The following is an 18,809-nucleotide window of genomic DNA, read 5'->3' as shown; positions in this document are numbered from 1 at the left end:
TGTGGCCCACCTGAGTTTTGGATCAACCTAATTTTTGGGCCCCAGCATGGTCCACATGATGGATGGACTGGGTGCCTGGCACATTTAATGGTGGGGCAACTACCATGAATTATGGTAGTGTCAACACAGCCAAATCATTTATGCTGCCATTTTTGGGTCCTGGGGCTCTCTATAAATCTGTGAAGCATACATGAATCTTTTGTTCACATGCAAGTAGCATCTTGTTTGCCTTTAAACATCGTCAAGGAGAGGGAAATTTAAAAAATAAAAATAAAAAACATGAATCTTTCGTGCATCTGCATGCCATAAGCAAACAAGCTCCTGCTGAATGTGGGACATACATGGCCTCTGAATGGTCCTTGGGTTTCAGAAATAGCTTTCAAATGCATGCTGATCCTGTTCCGACTCTCCATCTCTCTGTGATTTTGAGCGGAAGAGGTCAGCAATGCCAGCCTGCTTAATATGGATTCCATTCTCCGAGTCACCCCAAACATCGAGCATGCTAATTACGGGTGTGAAACAACAATTCTGGAGTGCAACCAAACACCACCTAGAATATAAACTCTTACTCGGTTCAAATCCCTTAAAATCCCATCTTCAAACAAATCCATGCTGGCATTTCACTTATAGAAATCTTTTACTGTGGGTTACAAAAGTCAGTCTTGGCATCGAGTGGATGGGGCAGCGTTCAATGGATAGAAGTTGCACTAGCAAAAATGGGCTGATCTTCCCAGGAGTTTGCTTGCACGGATGAGAAGGTTTGGCACTTCAATGTCTATGTCACTTGGGTAGCGGTATGTTCCAGGGGTTGGGTTGTTGGACCATTAAAGCAGTATGTGAGCTGGGTTCAGAGCATCTGTGGTGTATGAAATACAAGATTACAAAAAGAAAAAAAGAAAAAAAGAAAAAAGAACCCATTAAATGCCCGACTATTTGGATTTAAAAAATACACAATTCGAGAATGCAGAGCGACCTGGTTCAAATCATTTCCTAAAACCCAACTTCAATATCAGTTCAAATCACTTCATAAATCCCAACTTAAGTACCAACGTTAGCATTTCAGGTACTCCCAGAAATCTCTCGGCTGTACTGTACATACACTTGAAATGAAGCCAACAAAGAAGGGCACTGCCCAAATGTCTAATTTAACCTCTGACCTTTATCTTGAGTTTTCATCATGATGGAGCCTGGGAAAAAAAAATAATAATCTTCAAAACAGTTCAAATCACTTCTCATTGAATCCCAACATAAATGCCCATGTGGTATTTCGGTGTTCTTCGAGAGAAACCTCACATCTACACTTATCTTGACATGTAATTGCATTGGACCAACGAAGTAAGGAAATAAAGGAGGGCAGTTGCTAAAGATACAAAATAAGGGTGATAAATGGCCATCAACTTTGGCTCTCTTCTTCTTCCAAGGCGGGAAAAGATGTAAACCACTGCTTCCATGGAGCATCCTCTTGTTGTTCAAGCCATGACAAAAAGGCGCTGTCCAACAGGCAAAATATATTTACATACAGAAGTTGGTATTTCACTGGTATGTACCGGAAGTTTGCAACCTGAACGAGAGGCCATATCCCACCCTCTAAAACCAAGGCTGGGATGAAATCCCTCTTCACGTCTTCCTTCACCTGGGCCACACTCTTCCCAGCAGAGAGCCCCATGTATGAGAAAAATATGAATAGATCCAAAGGCCCGAAAATAAGCCCGTCCATGGCCACTTTTGCAGTGACAAACCGCATTGATTTGGGTTGCAGGTGAAATCGATGTCTTATTAATCGATCCAAGCCCTCGTACCTGTGAAACAAGGAAATAATAATTTATCATGCAGAAACCTGGCCTTTTCTTTTTCTCCTCAGGCTATGTTTAGACATGTATTCCACGGAAAAAGAAAAGATAATGATTAGGCAATGATTGTTTCCATGAGCACTATTGAAACATAGATTCCATCTTTAAGGGACCTTTTTTGGATAATAAGTAAAAATCTTAAATTTGTTAGGCGAAGGTCACGTAGTTTCTTATGCTGGAGAATCCAAACTATAAAAAAGTGCGATGAATGCTTTGTGTTTTCTTTGCTATCCAAACATCACAAATTGTAAAATCAATGGAAAACCTTTTCCATTTCCATTGATTTCCATGGAACTAGTGATATCCAAACATGCCCTCAGATCATAATGTGAATTAAATTGGTTAAAGCATGTGCCTAACTTGCTTAACTATTTTCTTTCCAGTCGCATTTAAAAAAAAAAAAAAAAAATGCAACCTAAATTTCTCTGGAGTTTCAACAAAATCCATTGCGCTATAGGCATGCATTTGGACAATCCATGCTGGAATTAGGAAAAAAAAAAAGGGAACTATCTTTCTTCCTTTTGGTATCGTCTACGAATATCAGGTCTGGTACTCCACGGAGTACCAGAGTTGGGAACTCCAGTTCAAATATCATGGCATGATGGACATTTTAAACGTGTACTAGATTGGTGACATCAATACCCACTCTTTTGGCAATGACATCCCCCATGCTGTACATGGTTCAGATACCACATAGCATTGGAACATCAACTTTGGGACTCAGCTAGCATTAGTTACACAGTTCTGGCATACTTTTCATCTAGTTATATATTTCTACATATTGTGCTTTTATTTATGAATAAAATTTGTCTTATAAAACATCATTACTGTATGGATAAGCCGGCATGTCTGTATAAGGTTGATATACCCAGTGTTCAAAGTATCGGTATTGCTACAAGTTTCGCTAGCCAGGGATACAAAAACAATATCGATATCGCCGATCATATCACTGATAACCGAAAATGAGGGGAAACATGGGGAAAATGGTGGAATTTTCAGCAAAACTTCAAGAGATGTTAAAATGTACATATTTGTATATTTGGAAATTTTTTTTTAAAAATGCAAAAAGAACGCATTCATAACAAGTTTTCATTCAATGGGGCTTTAAAAGCATGTGTTGTTGTAAGAAATCAATCCAACCATCCCACCTGGCCTATTTAACCATCCAACCTTCTATCCAAATATCCATCGATATTGCAAAATATCAACAACACATGATATTTGACCAAGAAATCATCAACAATTGGAAAGGAAAGGAAAGATTGTGGTCTCATATCGTGCATGTTGCGATATCGATAAGATCGAGAGATTATCTATATTATCAATGACAAATTGAACACTACATATAACCATGTGCCCATGGAAAAAAAAAATGAAATAAAAATTTTCTAATAAACAAAAAATTGATGATATCAATACGTTGGCGATATTATTGAAATATTGTCGATATACTTATGATACAAACATTACCTACTATTTACATTGTAAAAAATATTGGCAATACATTGGAGATATTGATGCATTGGCAATACAAGCAAAACCTAGAATTTACATAGTTGAAAATATTGGCAATTATATTAGAGATATTGATACGTTGGCGATACTTAGTGATACATTGTGAATACCTGTAATTTCTAATACTACCGGCATTATCAGTATCACTACCAGTGTTATCGGTATCGCTAAGCTAGAGATAAAGAAAATATCGAAGATAATTCGATAATATCAAAGATAATTCGATCACTGGATATACCATGCAGGTGCCATTTAGATGGTTTTTGGATAAGTTATCTTCAAGATACATTTTACCATATATTGTGCTTTGTTGATGAATAAAAAATGTCTTATGAATAACTTCCTTGACTATCATATAAACTGTATGTACCTACTGTTACCTTCGTTCTATAATTCAAGAGGATGGGAAGAATGATGAGGATGCTTCCAATAGAATTGGCAGTGGGTGGATGAAGTGGAGATGCATCTCTGAAAGTGTCGGGAAGACTTTACAAGAGCTACCATGCTATATGGAGCAAGGTGTTAGGCAATTAGAAGGCAGCATGAAGAGGTATTGAATATTGCAAAGACAGGAAATTGAGATGGATATTTCATGCTGATCAATAGCTCTCCTAAAGGGCTCTTCAAGTCTTCTAGAGGGCTTCGTCAGGGGGACCTGCTATCGTCTTTTCTCTATGTTGTGGTGGAGGTTCTTAGCAGAATGATGGAAAGAGGAGCAGTGATGGGGCTAGTGAATGGAATTCTGGTGGAAAAATGCATCTTTTCATGTATCTCATCTTCAGTTCGCAGACAATATGATTCTTTTCTGTGATGCTGAGGAAAACTATTCAGCGTTTTGAGGTGGTGTTGAGCCTCAAGGTAAATATTCACAAAAAGAAAAATATCAGGAATCAGGCTATCCGGAGAGCTGGAGAATAAGGCAGGGGTGTATGGGTGTAAGAGGGTATTCTCCTATCATCATACTTGGGCCTTCAACTGTGCACAGGAAACAAGGCGAAGCATCTATTGGATAAGTTACTAGAGAGAATTGACAGAAAACTTTCTAGATGGAAAAGTAGATATCTTTTGCTTGGGGGTCGTGTCACTTTGATAAAAGCAGCTATGTCCGGTTTACTACATTCCTATTTCAGTGTCCTGCTAGGTTATCAGTAGACTGGAAAGAATCAGGCATGATTTCCATTGGCAAGGGGCAGAAAACAAGCACAAATTCCACCTCTTGTCGTGAAGTATACAAAGCAATGGAGGAACGCAGTGCAGCTATGAGAGATTTAGAATCAATGAATCTTGCTTTGGTTATGGAGATTTGGTTTGGAAGAGGACATTATGAGACAATTTATTGCCACCAAATATCGAGAAGAAGCAGGTGGTTTGTTCACGAAGGGATCTTCCTTACATAGAGCATCCGAAGCATGGAAGTGCATTTTCAGAGGGGTTGACGATTTCATAAAATGTATTGTTTTCTCAGTGGGTAAAATATCAGGTTTTCGGAGCATGCATGGTTTTCAGAGGCTGCTTAAATTTCAATTTCGCAGGCTTGTGAGCATTGCTGTGGATCCAATGGTGGTGGTTTCAAACTGCTTTTTGTTTGTGAGTGGTAATGCCGTTTGAACTCCCCAATGCTGCAGGAACTTATCAGATGAGAAACGGAGGATATGATTCAGTTGTTGGATTAGCTGCATGATTATGCTTCGCCATCCATGATTAGGGATGCGTGGATGTGGAGGTACGAAAAGTCGGGGAGGTTCTCAGTCTGATCCTTCTATGTGGCAATCCAACCTTCGAGGCCTGATAAGGTTAGGCTCCAATGGTTTATATTTGGTCTTACAAAGGGCCTGAAAAGAGTCATCGTCGCCTTTGCTTGCTTTCTTGGTAGGGGTAAGGTCCTTGCTGTGGACAACTTTCCAAAAAAAGGCATATGATCATCCCCAATGTTTTCATTATGTGCTTCAAGGGGGCAGACTCCATGGATCATCTATTTATGCATTGCAGTTTGCCAGAGTGGTTTGGAGTAGCTTCCTGGACCTTTTGAATGTGTGGGTAACACCAGGTTTGATTGGATACTTTTTAGCGTGGCACAGGGTCAAGCTGAATCAAAATGAGAGGATTCTATGAGGCTGCCACCCCTAGCAACAAATTGGTTGAACGGAATAAGAGATGTTTCCGGAATTAGCTTAGGCTCACGAATGAAGTGTTTAGGACAGTGAGCTTGGTTTCCATTGCTTGGGTCATGACCTAAGCCTGCTCTTTAGTTTATTTTGATACTTTTTGGTTCTCTTTGTTGTAGTTTGCTGCAAGGATTCACTAGATTCCCCATCCTCCTTTTAAGAAATTGCATGATTTCTCAAAAACAGACGTTGAGATGGGTGTGGGAAGACTAGGCATGATGGACCTAAAAACAAGGTCATGTGAATAAGCTAGGAGTAATTCAAATACAATATACAATGCTGGAAAGCTGATTGAGATGGTTTATTCATGTGCATCAAAGGCCAGAGACAGCTTCGGTAAGTTAGGAAACATTGATTAGGGTTAAAGTGCCTGACAGAGGATGAAAGTACTAAAAAGGACATGGATCGAGCTGATGTGTGGGGATGAGAAGGCTTGTTCACTTACTGAGGACAGGATCTTAGATAAGGTTGATCGGCGAAATCAGCAAACAGGATTCAAAAGACGATCCCATATAGCTAGGACAGCACTATGATAATGGTGATGATGGCTATGCAAGCTTTCAGTCCACACATCGACTAAAAAGAATTCACTTTACAAAAAATATAGACAGCCAGAAATACACCAAAACCACAAAAACAGTACATAGTTAATGCTCTGAAATAGGAAAAAGAAACAATGAATTAGGGTAATTTTCCTTTTCATCTGTCTCAACAAACCCACCTACCCAAGATACAGATGCAACAGTTTTCTGGAAAATGGAATGTCCTTGTTATACAGAATTCGCAGCTTGTCAGAATTTCCTAGTTACCCGTGATTCATAAGTCGTAACCCATGTCCATGTCCAACATCCCTAGGAGTCTGGTTGTCAAGAAGTTCTAGACCAAATATTCTAGTTTGAAGCCAAGGTCATACTGCTGTTTTAAGAGAAGTCTTTTATGAGTCTGGACAATTTCCATAACCATGCCTCTGTTACTATAAGAGGGTGTTTGTTTTTTTTAGTTTACTTTTGTAAATCCCTGTAAATAAGTAATAATTATTTACCTACCTAATCCTAGCAGCATTCTCCATGCAGATATTGCTTTTTAAATGTAGTCAATCTAAACCTGAGGGGTGCCAAAAAAAAAAAAAAAACGTGGGGCACACCTTGATGTATGTGACTTATCCACACTGTCCATCCGTTCTACCAGTTGATTTTAGGGTATGAGCCCAAAAATGAGGCAGATCCTAAGCTCAAGTGGACCACAGCACAGGAAGAGGTAGGAATTGAACGGCTACCGTTGAAAACTTCTTGGGGGCCCCAGAAGTTTTGGATCAAGCTGATATTTGTGTTTTCCTCTTATCCATGTTTGTGTGACCTTATGAACAGGTTAGATGACAAATAAACATCAATGTGGGCCTTGAGAAGGAAACAGCTTTCAACGGTGGACGTTTTAGGACCACTGTTTTCTGTGGTGTGGTCCACTTGAGTGTTGGATCTGCCTCATTTTTGGGCTCATACCCCAAAATGTTCTGGTAAAATGGATGGGCGGCGTAGACAAGTCACATACATCATGGCAGGCCCCACATATTTAAGTCAACCCTTTCAGGACTGGTTTTCAAGGTGGAAATATGCACCCACTACCAAACGTACCTAAGGAGTCATAATGATGCATTTATGAGTATTTACTGAGAGATTCGAAAATTCCAACACCCCCGAAAGCTTTGAGCACTGTTTTTCACTTGAAGATTTTATCCGATAGATTGAGTTCTTTTTGCAAAGGAATGTTACTGCACATTAGAGTTCTGCTGATGAATCATGCAATATTTGCCATTTCTGTGGCCTTGTTTCTCTTGTTTATCCTAAGAAAAGCATTGTCGACTGAGAAGAGCAATACAAAGTGATTGAGAATTGAAGGTTGTTTTATTACTTTGAAAGAAGAAAGAATATCTTGTAATCAACAAAAAGCACAAACAACAATTATGTAGCTTGTATGAATCAGGGAGAACAAGCACATGCGTGCCTGTTGTGTGACATGAAACTAGGAGAGGGACACAAAGCCACTAACCAGAAATGGCCAATGGGTCCAACGAACGCGAATCCAAACATGCTTGTGGTCGCCACCCTTTTCCAATTGATCTTGAACTCTTCATCTTCCTCCTGTTGAGAAAAATAGATATCACCATTATTTAAGAAATCAGTTTAAACACTCACGCCATACTTATTTAAGAAATGGCCACATATTACAGTCAATTGAAGTAATCGACAGCACTACCATCCATGAAGAAGCATTCTTTGCTGCCACTTTACCAATGTGGCATTTGGGGAAAAAATGATTGGCCTGTGGTCATCCCATAGGAATCAATTTGTCCTAGAGCCTTCCAAAATGAAATGTTCAACATCTAGACTTCTAAAAAAGGAGGAAGGAAGGAAGAAAAGTAAATCTAAACTGTAGAGAGACCAACAATGCCTACAATTCACTTGAACATTTGGAGCCACAAACCAAACATGAATGGGCATATGAGCCAACAAATGGTCAATCAAACATATAACAACAGACCTATTTGTTATCACAACTCAATCCCTATATGGGACCATACAACCAATAAAGTGATAAGGGCTGCATGGCTTATACTGTCAGAGGGAAGAACAGTTACACAATGATGACCAAAACCTTAGACAGGAGAGGGAGAAGAATATGCACCACCCACAAATGATAAACCCTGCCCTCAATCAAAGAACGGCCAAAGTAGCAAAACATATGAGTTGAGAATGGGGCATTGGTAGTAACTTCCAAGAAAATATGCCCAGAGGGCTAATTCTCAAAGAGAGAGAGAGGGAGGGAGAGAGAGGAGAAAAGAAAAAGGAAAGTAAAGGTAGAGAGAGAGAGAGAGAGAGAGAGAGATAACTAGTTAAAATTTTTATGCAATCACAGATGTGAACCCAACACACAACTGTGAAAGAAAATACTGAGTCAATATTGCTGAGGGGATTTTGCATGCACAAGGACAACAGTCAACCAGACTCCTAGGAAGTGGTTGGCCCTAACAACCAGCTGGAACAAGATTGCTATAGATAACCCATAGAAGCCATCTGGTTGCGTACAGTCAGCAGGGCTGAGGATTTTCACTTCGCATCCCAAGATAATCTCAACAATTCAAAAGAACATGATGGATCTCAGCCACACGACCAAAAGCTTAGGTAAGATCATTAAGTGGCAAGGTATTCCACAAAGGTAACGACCACCGCTATTACTATTACGATATAGGCCATAATGGCCTTTACAACCCCCGAAACGGCCATTACAACCAATTTTTTTTATTTTTTTTTTTAAAAAACTGTATTGGCCATGTAATGGACTGTTACAGCCCCATTACAGCCTCATAACGTGTAATGGTCCCCACTGTTACGGTTACATAATGACCGTTACATAACCACTTTTTACTTTCAAGGCACCATAACTCCCTCTTTTTTCATTTGATCACTCTTAACTACCTAAAAAGATTGAACATACAATAGAATCGGTGGTTATCCGAAGAATGAAGTCCCACATACAGATATGAGGCCAGTAGGTTGATCTTATAAGCCACATTGTCAGTACAGATCATAGTTAACTCCAGAAGGTAACAATTTCATAAACTGGTTCCCAGCCCAGGTCATGGAGAGTTGGTGTCAGGTGGGTAGCTGGTTGCCAAACTTTAGCCAAGCAATCAATTCATGAGTTGGTGTCAGGTGGGCAGCTGGTTGTCGAACTTTAACCAAGCAATCAATTCATAAGAGTTTTGTTTCCAAACTTGATGGTGAAACAAGATTCATGAAGCCGATTGCCTATCAAGGTACCCCGTATCCGTTACGACATGGCCGTAAAGGCCGATACGTATAGGCAACGACTGTGACCGTTACGCGATACGGGGGTGAAACGAGGTAGTTGATTTTTTGGGACCGTATCGGCCGCCACAGGGGCCATAACAGCCATTACGGGGCATAACGACCGTTACCCCCGTGTTGAAAAACAACCAATTCTTTTTTCTATGTAAATCCATTTTTTCTCATTTTTCTACTTTTCTCATTCCAAAAAACTTACCTACATCATTATACAATAGATTTCAAACACTTGTACTATAGTCTTTAGGACTCAAAGTGTTCAAAAACGGTTACGTTTTGGCTGTAACGGCCGATACGTAACGGTAACGGCCATGACCGTTATGCGTTACGGCGTTGTAACGGCCACCCCCTCTTTTTTGTGCCCGAAACGGCCGTTACAGTCCATAACGGCCGTTACAGTACCGTAACAACTGTTACAGGCCTAAAGAAAATCTTACCTTTTTCTTATTCTCCTTCTCCTTCTCCTTCTTCTTCTCGGCCTTGCTGCGGCTGTGGTTGTGGCCCTATTGCAGCGGCAGCAGTTGCTGCAGGCCTGCTGCCCTTCTTCTTCTTCTTCTTCTTCTTCTCTCTCTCTCTCTCTCTCTCTCTCTCTCTCTCTCTCTCTCTCTCTCTCTCTCTCTCTCCTATTTTTTTGGTTTCCCTCTCTCTCTCTTCTTTTCATTTCGTTCTTGAAAAACAAATGGACTGTTTTGTTCGGCAGACCTGCAGTGCATGCCGCACAGTGCACTTGCACTGTTTTGTTAAGTGGGCCCTACCTTGATTTATGTGTAGTATATCCATGTCGTCCACTATAATGTTTATTTTCCATCGAACCTGTTCATAAGGTCACATAGACTTTGACCTTGATGAAGGGAGAACACAAATAATAGCTTGATCCCAAAAAAAAATGTCTTAACAAATTTTTAATGGTGGGAATTAAATCCTTATTTTGTGGTTCACCTAAGTTTGGATCAGCCTCATTTTTTGGACCATGCCCTAAAATAAGTTGGCAAAAAGGATGGACCACATGGAGATACAACAAATGCATTGAGGTGGGCCCCACTTTTAAAGGGATACTTACTAGTGGTCCACTGAAGATTTAGATTTACCTGAATTTTTGGACCATGCCTTAAAATGAGTTGGCAAAACATATTGATGGCATTGATATACAAATACATCGAGGTGACCCGCCTGGCCCACTAGTGGTCCACCTGAGATCTGGATTTACCTTCTTTTTTCTTTTTTTTTCCAATGCCCTTAAATGAGTTGCCAAAGCGGATGGATGACATGGATATATAATACATAATCAAGTGGACTCCGGTACATGGCCCTAAAAATTTTTACATGACGTATATATCAACTCAAAATTAACCAATTAAATTTTGGGACCATTGTTGCTAAGTCACAATCCCTAAATTAAATAACTCCTACAATTTTTACCATTAGTTTGCATACACTTATTTTTTGAAATAGGACCATTTGATATTTTTCATTTCTCACTGTCCAATAAATGTCCACCAATCCATTAGTGGAATAAGTGCTAATAGATTGCATTAATTTGAGGCTAGTTTGGGGCATCAAATGGTCCCCAAACCAGCCCCAAATCGACAACACAATTTACCTCAATTTAATTTTAATTTTTTAAAAGATTTACGGGGGAAAATGGTATCAAATTATTAGGTATATGAATTACATAATAGGATGCAAAAGTCCCTAAACTCTATATATTGAAATAAAATGCACGTGAGTCACGAAGTATGCAATGCGCTAGCACTATAAATAAAAAGAAAACTTGAAAATATAAGATGTTTTGGTATTACATTCATTATAGTAAATTTATATAGATATTATATAGTTAGAAAACTAAATATAAAAGGTTTGCAATTAATTCCAGGTTGTCAGGTTCATAAATCCACCAGACAACCCGATATAGCATTCTCACCAAAGAGTTAACCATTACACCACCATAAACATGTTCCAAATTATAAATGAATGCATATTTGGAATATTTAGAATATTCCGGATTTAATGGATATTTTTCCATAATTTTTTGACCAAAAATAAAATAAAATTGCACCGTTACACACCCCGTATCGGCCGATACGAGGCGTATCCATATCGGTAACGGTGGGCACCGTTACGCCCACCAATACCGATACCGAACACCTTGTTCGGACTAAAATAGTAGATTGAAGTGATTTAGGCGAATAGAAGCTCCAAGAGCCATTTAAAAAAAAAAAACCCGAAAAAAGTGGTATATATGCACTTTTATCTAATTTCTAATTCTAATGCTTGATCGTGATGTGTAAATATTAGAGACACATAACCATGTTCATAAATTCACTAAACAACCCAATACAACACTCTCATCAAAGGGTGGACTGTTACACTACTATAAACATGTTCAAACAGAAAAATGAATACAGATTTGGAATATTTACACTATTCTAGATTTTCTAGATATTATTTCAGAATTTTCAGGCATTTTTTTAAAAACCGTTATGGGGGACGTAGCAGTCGTTACGCCCCCATATCAGCCATTATGACCAATACCCATATCGGTAACGGCTGTGACCGTTACGGCCACCGTTACCAATACGGAATACGTTGTTGCCTATGGATTGGACAAGCCTCTGCTGCTCTGATGATGACAACAACCCAGATCATGCAAAACATGGCACATGGTGCACCATGAACCATGAACAGAAGTGTTTTTTAAAACCAACAAATGATGCAGCAATTAATGCCAATCAAAGCAACCAGCTGACTAATGTCCAAGCTAGTCTTGGCATGATAATTGCCTATTCATACAGCGCAGCTCTTATTAGAACTCATATCATTGAGTAGGGTAGCTATCTCATTTATCAAGGGTTGATGCATTCTTATTCATCCACGGGAGTTCTGGCCTGTTGATTTTATTGTTGCACAAAGCGTGAAGCAAAGACGCAACAAGTTCGGCTGCGGGAGTGTGGAAGCGTCTTTTTCAACATTTTAGTAAAGCATAAATGACCAGGAAGCAGGAGCAGGAGCACGAGTCTGAAGCGTGATTCGAAGCAGAGGCGGCACCTAGTTAGAAGGATCCTGCAACTAGTTGATTCACCCTGCACTGGAAATTATTTTGCCTTTTCAGTTTTCTTTTGAATAGAAAAAGGGACTGGTTAAGTGACACATTTTCCCTCAACTGAATAAATTGAAAGGTCAAAACCAGATACCGTTTCACCACAAAAGTATGATAGGAGTGCAAGTTGTCTTTCAACATTCATTTCTGGCAAAATCACAAACCCAATAACAAACAAACAATGATCTTGCTAAATAAAATTACTTCATTGTAAAGATAGAATGGGAACCTAACAAAAAAATGCTGGTTTCGTCCAAGTGACATGAATTAGAATGCCAAAGGTTGGCGGCTATAACAAAAATGAAAAATCTGTTCAATGGCCCATCCTTGGGATGCTACCATGCTAAAGAAACACTTGCTAGGAAATGTTAACTGTCAAATCTATGGCTTGTAAACAGATGGCTGTAACAAAAATGGCAGCATTCCGAGAGTTGGGATCTGCAATAGGTGTGCTATTTCCACCATAGCCTACCAATAGAGGTATGTAGTGAATGGACGGTTCAGATCAATGATTGGCCTGTCCCATGTGTACAAATTTTCACTACTATCAGATCCTTTCGAAAAATAAAAAAGATGAAGAGAAATAGGTCCACTTCTCTAAAGAAAGAAACAAAGCAAGATACTTATTAAAATCCCACGATAACATAGATCATAGGAGGGAATAACATATACCCTTTTCTTTAATGAAAGAATCAAAGCAAGTACAGAAAAGAATTCCTGACAATACTATGAAAAATCCTGCACACAATCAGTGTAAACAAAACAAAGTTTACGTGGTTCAGCAAGGTTCCCTTACACGGGGCAACACTGAGGCTTTTCTTCTTCAGGAATTAAGGCATAAACAGAGAATATGAAAGTTGTTCTCACCCACAAATGGCACATGCACACGACTCTCTCACAGGGCGTATACACATATTCTCCCTTTATACACAACTCCCTCTCTCACAAAATGGTCTACAAAAAAAAAAAGGGACTAGGAAAAAAGTCTTCATACATGTCTACTAAGGTAACCAATGTAGTAGTATACTTTTAGGAAACCACCCAGGAACAAACCACCGCTTTAATATTCTTCCACTTGAAGGCTAGTTTCTTCCATTAAGTGGGGGAAAAAAAAAACTCAGGGTACATTGCCCAAACATCACCCATCATTAGGTAACAATAAGCCCAAGAGAAGTCTTGCACCAAACAAATCTCCCTAGTAACATGCTTTGTCAACATATCCGCTATGTTGTCATTAGTGTGAACCTTCTAGAATGAGATCTATCTATCTCTCACCACATCACAAATAAAGGGATATTGTATGTCAGTGTGCTTAGTTAATCTGATGGGTGTCATAATGGATCACCGCCACTTTTTTATCCACTCTCAAGTCTTTGAGTAACCTCTTTAATTACCTTACATTCATGTGTAGTAACGTGTATCATGCTTCCGTAGTAGACAATGCCACTACATAGTACAACCTCGACATCCAAATAACTACACCACCGGCCAAAGAGAAAACATAAGTGGTTGATTTTCTTTTATCTCTATCTACTACAAAATCCACATCGACAAACTGAACTAACTCTAAATTTTGCATATTATAACAAATAACAAACCTCAGAAGTACCCTTTAAGCAGCAAAGGATCCGCTTCACCGTGATCCAACAATATTTATCAAGGGTTTGAGTCCACAGCTCACTGGTACACAGGGTGTGTTTCAACGTTGAGGTCTCGAGTTTGGGCCAGATTACCTAGGATTTGTCGTTGACTGCTCCTATTACTTAGGGAATGTCTAGTCTAGTGCATATCATAGCAAATACAAGGCTCCCTACTGCCAACAAATATGCTACTTAAGGCATATATCTTCTCCACTTTCGTGCTAGGAGAATAATCTGAAGAAAACTTGCAAAGAAGTTAAAAGTAATAATTGGATTGGTATTATGCATATTGAAGCAGCCCAAACCTCTTTCAACATAACTGTTTTAAGTTATACATTCTAGACTTTCTTGTTCTTCCCATCTCTAAGTACAGTCATCCTAAGAATCCAATTAACAATCCTCAAATCCTTGATACCAAATTCCCTAGCCAAATGAGTTTTTAACATTGCAATATCATCTCTACTAATACCTGCAACTAGCATGTCATCCATATATGGTAAAAATATATTGAAACCACCAGTACCACAATCACCAACATAAGCATAATGATCCATTGCACATCTCCAAAATCCAGAGCTCACAATGAAGGAATCAAACCGCTTGTACCATCACTTGGGCATCCGTTTTAAACAATTAAGTGATTTGTTTAGTCGACTAACTAGGTTCTTATTTTCTTCAACAAAGCCCTTGAGATAAATGGTCACATATATTTCCTCACCAAGATTTTCGTGCGAAAAGACATTTTTCATCTAACTACACAATCTCTAAGACAAGTACAACTATCATCTCAACACAGTACAAATAAGACTTAAATGAGTAACTTGAGAAAATTTCCATTAAAGTCATACCCAATTTCTAAGCATATCCTTTTACCACCAATAGGCTTTATCTCTTTGAACATTCCCGTTAGCAAGTTTCTTGACCAAGTGAATTAGGTTTGACTTTCCTGATTTGCCTTTCTAAATATACAATTCTTTTGCAAGCAGTTCATCATTCCTTAATTCCAACACTTTCCCTTTTCTGCCCTTTCAACTTAGATCTCATCTAATCTCTCCCACCAAATCCTTTCTCAATAGATCTTTCTTTGGCCAATAGATTTTTCTCTAGCCATCATCGAACCATCCTACAAGTCTAGCATCGAACAAAATAGTACATATACTTTTTTTCCTCATCATCAATTTTATCAATGCCAATCTCCTAACCAAAGTATTGAATAGATACCTTTTCTTCATCATCAATTTTAATTAATGCCAATCTCGTAAAAAGTACAACATTCTTTGGAGAAAAATCTTATTTGACACATACTTCCCTTCATATCAATTTCACAACTTATCCGACAAATCCTTGGTGGTGATTTAAGCAGACACGTTGAACAACACCAAATCATCTTAGAAATAAGAAGATAAACCATAACCAATCAGCTCCTCAAAAACCTTCTCTTTCATCACCGCAAGCTTCTTTTTCTTTTCCTTCGATCAGGAGTGCACAATCCTCCACCAAACGGCATTCATCTTCAACTTCCATATTGCATAGTTACAAAGAGGATCCCTTCATCTTCAAGTTGTACAACATTCTTTAGAGAAAAATCTTATTTGACGCATACTTCCCTTCGGATCAATTTCACAACTTATCCCACAATCCTTTAGTAGTGATTTGAGAAGACACGTTGAACAACACCAAATCATCTAAATTAATAAGAAGAAGATAAATCATAGCCAACCAGCTCCTCAAAAACCTTCTATTTCATCTCTGCAAGCTTCTTTTTCTTTTCCTTCGATCGGGAGTGTAAAACCCTCCACCAAACAGCATTCATCTTCAACTTCTATATTGCATAATTAAATCCCTTGAACTTCAGAACCTCGCATTTGGTATAACTCGATCCAGCCATCTCGAACATGTGAAATTGTAATAATAACCCCGATCTTGGTCAAAGATGACTCTCAACCTAGGCTCTAGCACCAACCATTGTGGAAAAAAAAAAAAAAAAGCCTCCACAAAATCAGTGTAAATGAACCAAAGCATAAATGAAAGCGAAGCAAGAGACAAGAGAAGAATTTACGTGGTTTGGCAAGATTGCTTATATCCATGGGGCATCAGAGGGCTTTCTTCTTCACTACTCATGGGAAAAACATATGATACAGAAGTTGTTTCTCATGCACAATCACGAGCACATGCACACAACCCTCTCACATAGGGTTTCCTACACATCCTCTCTTCCATAAGTATAACACATGCCACAACTTAGTGTACACGAACAATTTTAGGAAAAAATAGTTTCATGCGTATATCTACTAAGGTAACCAAAGGCTACAGTTTCCTTTTAGGAACCACCCCAGAACAGGCAACCGTCTCAACAGATTATGTCCTAAAAAATGAAGAAGAAGAACGGATACCAAAAAGAAAGAATAGAAACAAGATACCGACAGAAATCATTGCATGATGAAATAAAACAGATATCCATTACTTAAAAAGAAATAATAAAACAAGATAATCATAAGAATCAATCACATACGTACATATATACATACATATATCAAAAAAATGAAAGATAACCCATTGCTTAAAATGAAACATTAAAACAAGATAATGTTAAGAATCCATTACATATGTGATTGTACATTACATGCATACATGCATATATCAAAAATAAATAAATAAAAATGAAAGATACCCATTACTTAAAAAGAAACAATAAACAAGATAATGATAAGAATCAATCACATATGTGATTGTACACAACACACACACACACACACACACACACACACACACACACACATATATATAATGAAAAATACCCATTACTTGAAAAGAAATATTAAAACAAGATGATCATAAAGAATCAATCAAATATGTGATTGTACATGATATTCATACATACATACATAAATCAAACAAAAAAAAAAATGAAAAACACCCATTACTCAAAAATAAATATTAAAACAAGATAATCACTAGAATCAATCACAGTGTACATACATATATACATATATCAAAAAAAATAAAAGCTGCCCATTACTGGAATGAAAAAAAAAAAACCTTGTAAAAATCCCATGATTAAATTGAGGGAGAGTAAGAGAATGGGGTTGTTTGGATTGGTTGCTTACAGGGTTTTGGAGGTGTTTCTTGAAAGTGGAATGGGTTATGGACTGAGCTGCTACGTCTCCTAAACCCCATAGGAAGCCTGAACTGATGATCTGGGTCTTCACTGGATGGACGACCAGGCACTTCTGATACCATTTCCACACATTCAACATCATCTGTATCTGATGAAGGGTTGGATTTTGATCCGTACCTCTGAAGAAGAGACTGGAAAAGTAGGTATTAGAATGTTTTGAGGGAGGGAGAGGGAGAGGGAGAGGGAGAGGGGGGAGGGGGGAGGAGAGGTGGGGGGGAGAGTTTTGTGGTACTTTTATGAGAAATGATCGAATATAGGTGGACTTTCGCATAGCAATCCTTTGTTTCCCGCCCACGTGTGATTTGTGCAGGATATCAGAGCCGTTCATGAGGATTACCTACTTCGTTGAGCAGCCCGGACCCATATGACTGATCGGACCATTAGCTGGCCACTAAATTTCGGCTGATGGACCGGCCTGATGAGTGGATTAGCCTGATTTTCGCCCAACGTTATCATCATGGTGTGGCCCACCTCGTGCACGGCTTGGATGTCCTGCATAAATGACACGTGGCAGAGAAAGTTGAGGTAGTCTTTTCATTTCCCAACATTGACCGTGCTTCCGCCGTCTATACTGTATTGAGGAATGCAATTTCAAGTGGTCCCTTCAAGCGCCCAATAAAAGATGATCCACACGTGAGAAAATGACACGTGGGTTTAATCTGGGACGTCCTTCATATGATAACTTCAGTGCATGTATCATATCCCAAAAATCAGTTTGGCCCACCCATCGTGTGAGCGACATGCACAATGAGTACGTTTTAGTGGTCGTTTTTCTGAGTCACTGTTTCTTCAGACATATTAGGATACCATGATGAAATTCTATTTTAATTTTTTTATTATTTATATTAATTATGGGTCCCACCATATAGACGGTTCAGATCTTTCACTTTCATGCGATGTATGCAAGGGACGGGACGTTTGTATCTTGCGCTTGAAAATAGGGCGTCACACACTTAGCTACATGGACGTTTTTCAAGAGCGGCGAGTTATTTGATACTCTGGTAGAGAATGATGCTTGATACGCAGGCACTCAGAAATTGTATTCTTCAATAACATTAACTGAATTTAAACCCTACAAATTGTGGAAGTTGGTGTATTTAAGTTCTTCTATGAAAATTAGGTTGATTGAATAATCCTAACCTTTGATTCGTGGATACTTTTTTGTTGAAATAGAACCGTTTGATGTTTCTTGCTTTACCCGTCCCATAAATGTCCACCAATCCAATAGCCAGATAATCAAATAACCTAATTTTACGTTTGTGATTCACCTAAACTGGGACCCATCAGGTGAAAAGTTTAATTTGAATTACTTGAATTCCATGCATGCAACTGCTGAGCAATTTCTAGGCGCCTGCGTATCATCCATCACACCGGAGTATCAATCGGACGAAACGGCGTCTTTTTGTCCAATCTTGAAATGGTACATGCAGGACCATCTTTCAGTAAAGTTAAACCATCAGATAATTGGATCATTATGACATGGGCCATGCTCTAATATCTC

General features: G+C 38.7%; 1 protein-coding gene across 1 annotated transcript; it reads right to left on the bottom strand.

Moving 5' to 3' along the window:
- Positions 1 to 938: 938 nt before the first annotated feature.
- LOC131223076 (uncharacterized) lies at positions 939 to 17,523 on the bottom strand. Its single transcript, XM_058218362.1, has 3 exons — positions 17,238 to 17,523; positions 7,577 to 7,668; positions 939 to 1,799 (listed from the first exon to the last, which is right to left on the bottom strand). The coding sequence occupies exons 1-3, from the start codon at positions 17,388 to 17,390 to the stop codon at positions 1,394 to 1,396; spliced, it is 651 nt and encodes a 216-aa protein (XP_058074345.1). The 5' UTR covers positions 17,391 to 17,523; the 3' UTR covers positions 939 to 1,393.
- Positions 17,524 to 18,809: the final 1,286 nt, after the last annotated feature.

Source organism: Magnolia sinica, chromosome 13 (genome assembly GCF_029962835.1).
Source record: "Magnolia sinica isolate HGM2019 chromosome 13, MsV1, whole genome shotgun sequence".
In the NCBI taxonomy this organism is placed as follows: domain Eukaryota; kingdom Viridiplantae; phylum Streptophyta; class Magnoliopsida; order Magnoliales; family Magnoliaceae; genus Magnolia; species Magnolia sinica.
This window is presented reverse-complemented; position numbering and strand designations above follow the sequence as displayed.